The 9,897-nt window shown below is 32.5% G+C and overlaps 1 protein-coding gene across 2 annotated transcripts; it reads right to left on the bottom strand.

The window, feature by feature from the left end:
- Positions 1 to 832: 832 nt before the first annotated feature.
- On the bottom strand, positions 833 to 4,052 carry LOC107864472 (geraniol 8-hydroxylase). 2 transcript variants are annotated; one of them, XM_016710835.2, is made up of 3 exons: positions 2,812 to 4,052; positions 1,498 to 1,779; positions 833 to 1,338 (listed from the first exon to the last, which is right to left on the bottom strand). In XM_016710835.2, the coding sequence occupies exons 1-3, from the start codon at positions 3,691 to 3,693 to the stop codon at positions 1,015 to 1,017; spliced, it is 1,488 nt and encodes a 495-aa protein (XP_016566321.2). In that variant the 5' UTR covers positions 3,694 to 4,052; the 3' UTR covers positions 833 to 1,014. The 2 variants fall into 2 exon arrangements, with proteins under 2 accessions (XP_016566321.2, XP_016566322.2); XM_016710836.2 differs by having other exon boundaries at positions 3,097 to 3,959.
- Between the last annotated feature and the right edge of the window lie 5,845 nt (positions 4,053 to 9,897).

Below are 9,897 nucleotides of genomic sequence, written 5' to 3'. Positions count from 1 at the left end.
GAATTTTGTTGACCGAGGAATTTTGTATGTCTTCACTGGTATGCAACACCCCAGCGAACCTGAGAAATTATTAAAAAAAAAAAAAAAGGAAAAAAAAATCTAAATTAGATTACTTAATCCTTAATTGTCATGATCTTCGGCACATGCTTGTGGTTATTTTGATATTTAAACTTTCAACTCTGAGACTTCTCACTTAATTATATTGCAAGTCTTGACAAGAAAAAAAGTTGCAAAGTAGCCACAATCGATTTTACCATTATGTTGTTGTACTAATGATAGAAGAATAAACATGTCATTTTGATATTTTAAATTAATGATATATGGAAGGATAAACGTAAGTCATTTTGACATTTTTAAGTTGTATCATTCGAGTCATTCATATGTCTGAGCATGTGTATCACATATGTTTAAAATATTTCAAATTGTTTTATGGCAAAACCTTATTATGCATAGTGGTTAACTTCTTGGAAACAACATCTACACTTAGGTGGGTAGCCCGGTGTATAGAACATTCACTATTATATGGTTCGAGGATGATTACATTTCGAGAGTGTGATGTAGATTATAGAAGAATTCAAGATTTAAAATTTATTAGTTTTCAAAAATCTTAATTTCTTCGTGCATTTACTTTTATTTCATATTCTAATCTCCTTAGTTGAAAATCTTGATTTTGCTTTGACTTGGGTCAATTAGCTGAAAAGTTTTGAAAAAGAAAAAAATTTACAAGCCAACTTGATTTTTATTGTTGTTTTTTGGTGTTGATGATGTTGTTGTTGCATTCAAGAATATATGTAATCTAAAACTTCCAAAATATAAATGTGTGTCATATAACTTGTATAAAATGAAATCTATTCGCATTCAATGTCTATATGAAATCAATAAGAACATAGTACAAAATATGGATGTAATGCAAACACACACTACTTATCAGCTTATTCGCTAATCGCTTACACTAGAATACATGCTTGATCAATATAAATACTGGACAGATAAATATTTTTTAACCCCACAACATCATAGTGGAGATGGAATAGCTCGTAAAGGTTGAGCTTTGGCTAAGGTGAGACCAAACTTCTCCTCCATGTCTAAATCTCTCGGTACAATGCCTGCTTCAAGCGTCCAATTGAACGAATTTAACAGTGAGCCCAACATTACTGGAATCATTCTCAATGCCAATGGATAACCAGGGCATATTCTTCGACCAGCACCAAATGGAATCAACTCAAAATCTTGTCCTCGCATGTCAATATTTGAATTCCAAAACCTTTCAGGTTTAAATAGTAAAGGATCCTCCCATAAAGTAAAACCTCGGCCAATTGCCCATACATTGACTAATACCTAAGAATAAGGATGACAAATAAGCGAGTTAAATCGTATTTCAATAGATCAAAAGGGCTAATCAATAAATAGATAGACAAGTCATTAACCTCCCGAACAATTGTATCTAGGCGAAAATAACATATACTTTCATCAATTAAATTTAGTTACCATCCATACCTGTGAACCTTTCGGAATGATATAACCACACAATTCAACATCTTGATCCACTCTGCGCGGAATTAATAGTGGAGCTGGAGGATGCATTCTTAAGGTTTCTTTGATGATGCACTGTAAGTAAGTGAGTCGAGACACATCAACTTCTTCAATTAATGTTCCTTTTCCAATGATTTCTGCAAGTTCAACTTGAACTTTCTTCATAATCTCGGGTTGTTTAAGTATCTCTGCCATTGCCCATTCCACTGTACTTGTACTTGTATCCGTAGCAGCAACAAATAAATCCTGTATAAACATTCGAAGTATATATAACCATTAATTACAGTAATAAAAAAAAACCCATAAATTGAAGTAATTAAAAGAAACTACGTTAATATATCGCTGCACAATTCACCATAACATATAATCTAACATATACTTCCTCGGTCTTATCTTTACTTGTCAACTTTTTTATTTAGTGATGTTGAACAATACTTATCGAGTTTATAAAATCAACGGATAATTTACCTGTGTTATCCATTTTATCTTTGGTACTAAATACAATACATCATTCATTGAATTTTTCAATGCAAAAAATTTATTATTTTCATAGGGTGATATAGTAAAATCACTCCTCTATTTATTGTTTATTAAGATGTGTCAAGTCAAAAGTGAATAAGTATTTATGGACGGAAAAAGTACAACAAATTAATCAAATCATCTTTAACAAAATACATCATGTTGAAAATCGATAGATAAACTACTTTCTCCATTTATTTTTATTTCAAATTGGTGTTTCACATAATCAAGAACATATTAATGACGTTGTTTCAATTTTAACCTTAATATAACAAAGAAACTATTATGATCTACATCGTTTTCGAGGCATATATAAAAACACAAATTACTTTATAGGATGAGAAAACTATTTGGTCAGTTGAGTGATTGATTTCTAAGTGAAATACGAATAGTGAAATCGTTTTTTTATTACAAACATAAAAACATCACTTTACTATATAATTTCATATAGTTAGAGTCATTATTTGTGTAATAAACTCATTTTTATATTATTAAATTAAGTTGACCTATTGTCATTCTTATTAAGATATTTAGATATCTAAATCTTTTTGTAAGAAGGAAAAGAACAATTTGCTAAGTAGCATACTTTATAAATTACATCTCTGTAATGTAAAATATATATACTTATGTACGGAAGAAAATTGAAATGATTGGAATCTAAAATCTTACTATTCTATTGTTAATTACTAAGTAGATGGCAACTATTTTAAATCATTTTAACTTCGATGGTAGTTAAATTAATGAGAGGATGACACAAACCAGAAATATGGACTTGATGTGATTATGATCAATCTCTTCGAAATTTTCTTCACAAATATTGAGAAGCGTTTCTAGAACATCACTCTTTTTATTGAACCCCTTTTTCTTTTCCTCCACGCGCTCGTTGATCAAATCACCAAAAAGTTTATACAATTTACCAGCATAAATGATATTTCTACGTCTTATTCTTTGAAGATCAATCTTTTCAAGTATGGGGAAAAAATCCACTAGGTTAGGCTTCCCTGCCTCAACCATGATACTACAGATAACGTCCTTCAACTCTACCTTTGAATCCGAGAAAGGATCAGCCAAGTCCTTGGAAAAAAGGGTGTTAGACATCAAGTTGAGATTAGTCTTGAAAGCAACTTGACCTATATCAACAACTTTACCTTCTTGACTACATTTGTCACAATAAGCAATCAGTTCTTTCACCTTTTGAGACCTCAGATGTTGATTTGCATCAAGCCTACTTGAGGAGAAGAGGTTGGTGTTCATGATTCTCCGAAGAGTTCGCCATTGAGGACAAACAGGAAGCCATACAACAGAGAACTGGTAATGGTTGTGTGCGTGAGTGGCATCAGGGATAAATCTAGTTGAAAAAGCTTGATCTTGAGTTTTAAGCACTTGTTTTGCAATGGTTGATGAAGAAATGACCACTGTTGTTATTTGTCCTAGTTTTAAACTCATAATTGGGCCATAAATTTTTGCAAGATTGGCTAGTGATCCATGGGGTTTTGCACCTAACAAGTGAAGACTTCCAATAATTGGCCATGGTGATGGACCTGGTGGAAGTTTTTTGCTTCCTCTACCACATATTTTGGCTATGACATAAAGATAACTCAAGACAAAAGTGAATCCCAACACAAGTGTATAGTAATCCATTATGTCTCTCTCTCAAAACACACATACGATTTTTCTCGAGAGATAGGAGTATTCGATGGAATTATTAATAAACTATATTTGCTTCTGGATAGATGTGAACATTGGTTGAACTTTGAAAAATGATCTAGTTTCCTATTTTATCAATAATAATAATAATAATGGGGAGGAATCACCACCATGAGTTCTGATATAGTGGCGAGACTATTTCATTCTTAATCAGAAGTTTTAGGTTTGAGTTCTGAATATGAAAAGAATTGAGAACACTACCCTCAGAACAAGTCCTGCAGTGCGCGATCCGAATTAGTTGAACTCCAATGCCGATATCGAACACTGAATGAAAAATAAAATATCAAAAAAAAAAAAGTGGAGGAATTCAATATTGGGGTGTAAACGTGTGGCATACATTTTGATATTAAAAATCAGAAAAACTTAAATCCACTGCAAGTGGATTTAAATTTTTACGCTGGCAGTGGACCCCATCAAATAGTATAGCAACTGCTGAAAAATATGCAACAATTGTTAAATAATTTATCTAGCAAATGCTTCATCAACTGCACCAATTGCTATGAAATGTTCAACAACTAATATACTTGTTGTAGCATATATTCAACAATTGCTAAGAAACGTTCAATAATAAATACACTTTATTATAGCATGTTTTTGCAATTGCTATGAAACATTCAACAACAAGCGCATTTATAGCATATTTCAGAAATTGCTATTGTAGCAATTGTTATCAAACATTCAGCAACTAATATACTTATTGTAGTATATTTCAGCAATTATCATGAAATATTCAAAAATTAATGTATTTGTTATAGCACATTTCAACAACTGCTATGAAATTTTTAAGAACTGTTGTATAAATCTCAGCAATTGCTGCAATTGATAAAGCATTTATTAGATAAATTATTCAATAATTATTGTATAATTTTCAGCAATTGCTATACAATTTCGATGGGGTCACTACCAGTGTAAAAAGACACAAGTTAAATCCCATTAAAAATAGAGAAAATGGACAAGTCAATCACTACCGACCTTGCAAACAATATTGGAATATATATTTTTTCGGTCCCACAAAGATTGTCTCAATTACTATTTAAACAACTAAAAAATATTTTGTAAAGCAGTTTTCAAATACTTTCTAAATATTTGAATTGTTTATTATTGTAACTTATGATAATTGATTACTCTCTCTTTGTTTGTTCAATTACTAAGACATTCTTGTTCTTTGTATATTTTATTACATTGTTATCCATTGAACTCCATAAAATAAAAATAATAAACTCAATCGAATAGAATCAAAATCTTTTAAGAATCAAGCAATTGATTTGAACTGATAAATATCTAATACATTATATAATTTCAGTATATCATTAATATTACAATTTATATTTTATATATTATCTCTGATACAGTTTTTTTTGATATAGGAATTTTACGTTGTTAAAGGGGATTTTATATAATTAAAATTTCTCTTTCATCCTAAATTAAATATATACAAGATTTCACATCAAACTAAAGTCGGATTTGCAAATATTAACTTTGCTATAGAAAAAAACAGAGTTGCGATAATATCATTATGAGTCATATCTTGGCTATCTTATTAATAATTGAGCAAACGATTAAGAAAAAGAATTATTATTTTAGGTAAGAGTCTTTTCTTCTTCTCTTTTTGTGTGTGGATAATTTGGTGTGCACGTATATATATACGTACCACATATGTAAATTGCATTACTGGTCATTCACGTCAATTTCTAATTGAAATAGTTGACATTTAGTAATAGATGTTTTATAAAGATACTCAATTGATATAGTTTCTAAGTTTCTTGTGCTTGTTAAATTATGTACTCCCTCCGCTTCATAATAAGTAAATTATTGGAGTAATTTTAATGTTTCAAAATAAGTAAATGGTTCATAATTCAAGATAAATATTAGAAAATTTTTTCAAATTTATCCTCCATTAAATGTGCATTGGGAGTGATGTATCATGTGTTTTAGCTTTTTTAAGAGGGTAAAAATGAAAAAACATGATAAATTTATATCTTTACTTTTTTTTCTTAACATGTGTGTCAAAATCCAACAATTAACTTATTGTGGAACGGAGAGAGTATTTTTTTTTTTTTTTTGGAAAGAAAGGATTTATTTATTTATTTTTACTAGTCAAAACAATACATTAGAGTTAATAATACTGAGATTACCTAACCTAGCTCTAGTGCAAGTCATATTAGAGACTTTCCTACAAACAATACTTTGTTGCATGTCCTCATGGACGACTACATTAGTTACAAAAGATGGTTGGGACCAAAAAACTAGAGGACTAGTATCCTGTCTTCCTTTTCCTTTCATAGCTAGTAGATGTGCCACTCCATTTGCTTCGCTGAAGGTGTGGCAAACAGGGGCGGCTCAACTCTTCCGGAGAAATGGCGGCCGCCTAAGTCCCTCAAAAATTGAGGGCCTCATTTTTTTTAATAATGATAAATTATAAATTTTAAGAAATATATTAAATACTAGTTATATAAAAACAAAACTTTTTATATAAGAATTTTTAGGAGTTTGATATAGTAAAATATTTTTAATGCATAGACTATATTATTAATTGAAAAAGAATTATTAAATACGATTATATAATTTTAAAAATTAACTTTATAAAAATAATTATTTTTTCTTGAAATCAAGCCTCCGTTTAATTTTTACCTTAGACCACAAGTTTAATTGAGCTGCCCCTGGGGGCGAAGCAGAGGATGTTAAGTTTCCCCTTTACCAGATCGCCATGGAAATACATAGAGCAAAATACACAGAACTCAAACTGAGTTAAGAGAGAGAAAACGTGTGTTGAATACAAATCTAAAAATATCTCAATTGTCTCACTTCTTCTGAAAGCTACCACATATATATATACATTGTATTAATGAAAATAGAAAAGAAATTCATAATGGGCCTGGGTCATGTTGTAAAGTGGACTTCATTTTTGACCTATGTCAACAGAGGATTCAGTAGTTTCTTCAAGTAGAACGTGCATTGAGATACAAGGGAAGAAAACTGGGAGTTAATTTTGTTAAGCAAACGAAGGATGTGTGCATGCTAATTGGAGCCCCAAAAGTAGATCTTTCACCACTATTTCGACAAGGGCGGATATAGAATATAAGTTGCGGGTTTTCGGAAACCCAGCAACTTTCGTATGATTCTTGAATTTATATTGAAAAAACTAGTAAATATATGTCACGATTCGAACCGGAGCCCTGATCGTGATGAGCATTCCGAACCATGAGTAACCATGTACATAATTCATATGATAATAAGAAATGCGGAAGATAAACAATATTACGGAAATAAGGTCAAATCTTAATAATACTGTCTGACTCAGTCTACGAAATCTCTACTATAAACAAATCAAGCTATCCGATAACTAAACAGGCCTTCTGAAAAATAGAAGGTTCACCACTGCACAAGTCTGATCTGTGATCTGAATTTATCTACTGCTTGTCTGGACCCCTAGACTGAGCCTCAGAACCTAAGATGGTTGGAGGGGGAGGGGGTCAGCACAAAAGTACTGGTGCGCAGAGCAAATCAAAATAATCATTTATAATAAACATATATGAGAGCAGTTTAAAACCGTTCATAAACAATCGTATAGTAAGAAATCTCATGAGCATTTTAAAAGAATCTATGACAACATCTGAAATCTGAGACACTCTTTGTACTACTTCTGCATTAGGTGGTATACCCTACAATTCTGAAAATTCCACTGGCTTTGTGGAAACTACCATTAACTCGGCAGCTAAGCCCCCAACCCAAGTGTGCCGCAAGGGTCGGAGTCTCTAACTCTACTACGCCACATGGCCGTCACCAGCTTACAATAATAATCTACCCATATCGGCAAATACGGTTTTGGGCTAAGAGTTGCTTGAACTCACGTCTTCTTCGGGTAACCACCTAACACTCTTTAAGCCCCTTTTTAAAAGTATATGAAAATATGCATTCTCTGAAAACATATTCCGAAGACATACTCTGAAAACATATTCTGAAAATATACTCCGAAAACATACTCTGAAAACATAATTTGAAAACATAATCTGTCATGGCGTAAATACATATAGTATCGTCATACCATTGACTTGCAGGTCACATCTCTGAGTCACTATTAGTCTGTCATAAATCTCTGTATCCAAGCCATTATTACTCTGACTTGCAAGTTTTGAAACTCGCATTTCAATAATTCAATGCCATAAATCTTTTTCTCAAATCCCATGTAACACATGCAATTCTTTCTCATAATCACGAGGACACATTTATATCAAGAAAACCCTCTCACAATTCCAAATCATATTCAAATGCTAGAGTATTGCAACAAAAACATCTTTCAAAATCAAAAACCACAATCTTTAATTCAATGCAAGAGAGAGAGTTCATAATTCATGCTCTCAACAATCTTTAATCTAAAATTCATACATATACGTATATATACAAAGCAATCTTAGGAGTAAAGGCCACAAGACCAAAGCAATAGTAGTATTAAAACTTTTCGAAATGCATATCAATGATATAATTTGCAAAACCCCTATAAAATACATGCTTTAACAATTTCTAAGCCCATGTAGTTTTTTTTAGGATAAACCCCACACACCTCTATTTCAGAAAATAACAGATGATTCTTAAAGCTTGCGAATTGGGGATTTCGAATCTCTAATCAGTTTTGAAAACCCACGGTTGAATCTCGAGCTCTCTTGACTTCTCCAACAAAACCCTAGGTTGTGTTCTTGCTCAATTTGGATGAAAATAATGATATCTTAGGGTTTGGAGAGATTAAATCCCGTGTTTAAGAAGAGAGAGGTAAGGAAAAATGACTAAAATACCCTCAAATGTTCGGAGTTTGGAAACGAAAAACGGGGCGCCCACGGGACTGGCAGGGCAGCGCCCTGCTCTGAGAGGCTCCCTAACCAGGGCGGCGCCTTGCTTAGAGAGGCTCTCTAAGCTGGGCGGCGCCCCCTTATCGCGGAGAGCTACTGTTTTGCCAACCCAAACACGACCTTAGGCTCGTCTAAAAATCTCGAAACTCCTCCGAGACGTACTACAACCTTGCCCCATCGCAACGCAACATAAAAATCCAAAAACGGATGTCGGAAAGGTTAAAAAGTTGTATCCCGAAGATTAAGAGTTAAAAAATAAAACTAAGTCTTTTATTACTTAGAAAAATATCCTAGTTGTTAGCCCCTCAACATAATACTAAAAATAAAAATTGACTCGAGAATTTTTACGGGGCGTCACAATAGGAGTAATTACCACACGTATGTTAATAAAGAATAATTCAGTTCGGATCTATATACGTAGGAACGACGGTCTAAACTCTAGCCCAAAAATACGGGGTGTTACAATATATAAGAATTATAAGTTGGGAACCCACAAATAAAGTATGTTATTGGTCTAATGGCACTCCCCTACAAGACTGATATTTCACAGGCTATATGAAATTTGCCATTGACTCGGCGGAGAAGCCCCCAACCAAGTGTATTGCAAGGGTTGGAGTGTCTGAGTCTGATACGCCACAAGGCACCAGGCCAGCGTATTATAATATATCCGGATCGGCAAATCACGATTTTGTCAATGGCTTGTCTAAACTCGTGCCTTCTTCGGGGAACCACCTAACATCTCTTTATGCCCAATTTTATCCTTTTCTGAACATGTATCATTCTGAAATATGTATCATGAAAGTCTGATAAAAATCTGATTTCTAATCTAGTCTGGATCTGTTATGACATTGTCTGATTTGGTATCGTCATACCAAGACTTGCAAGTTATGTTTTCGGAGCCATAATGTAATAAGCATGATCTTTCATTAAAACATAGTTCAAACCACCTAAACATGCAATTTGCATAAGAGATTTCATGTTCCGAAAACATAAGGCAAAAATATACACAAATTCTCATTCTTTCAATAAACAAGTGGTGGTTATGTGATCTTTAACAAACCATGCAACTCTTTTCATTATATGGTTATGTTCAACATTCATCAATATAAACAACTCTCTCTTTTTGAAATCAAAATCATAATCCAAATATAACATTACTCAAGACATTTCATATCATGCTTTTCAAGATGCATTCAAAACAATTTATAGCATATCATAAGTAAAGAAAAATTATAACAAGAAAGGGATTTTTCATGAGTCATGCTCTCAATTCAATCATCAACCTTAAAACACA

This window comes from Capsicum annuum, unplaced genomic scaffold (assembly GCF_002878395.1).
Source record: "Capsicum annuum cultivar UCD-10X-F1 unplaced genomic scaffold, UCD10Xv1.1 ctg78270, whole genome shotgun sequence".
NCBI lineage: Eukaryota > Viridiplantae > Streptophyta > Magnoliopsida > Solanales > Solanaceae > Capsicum > Capsicum annuum.
The sequence above is the reverse complement of the archived record's forward strand: the minus strand, read 5'-3'. Positions and strand labels throughout refer to the sequence as shown.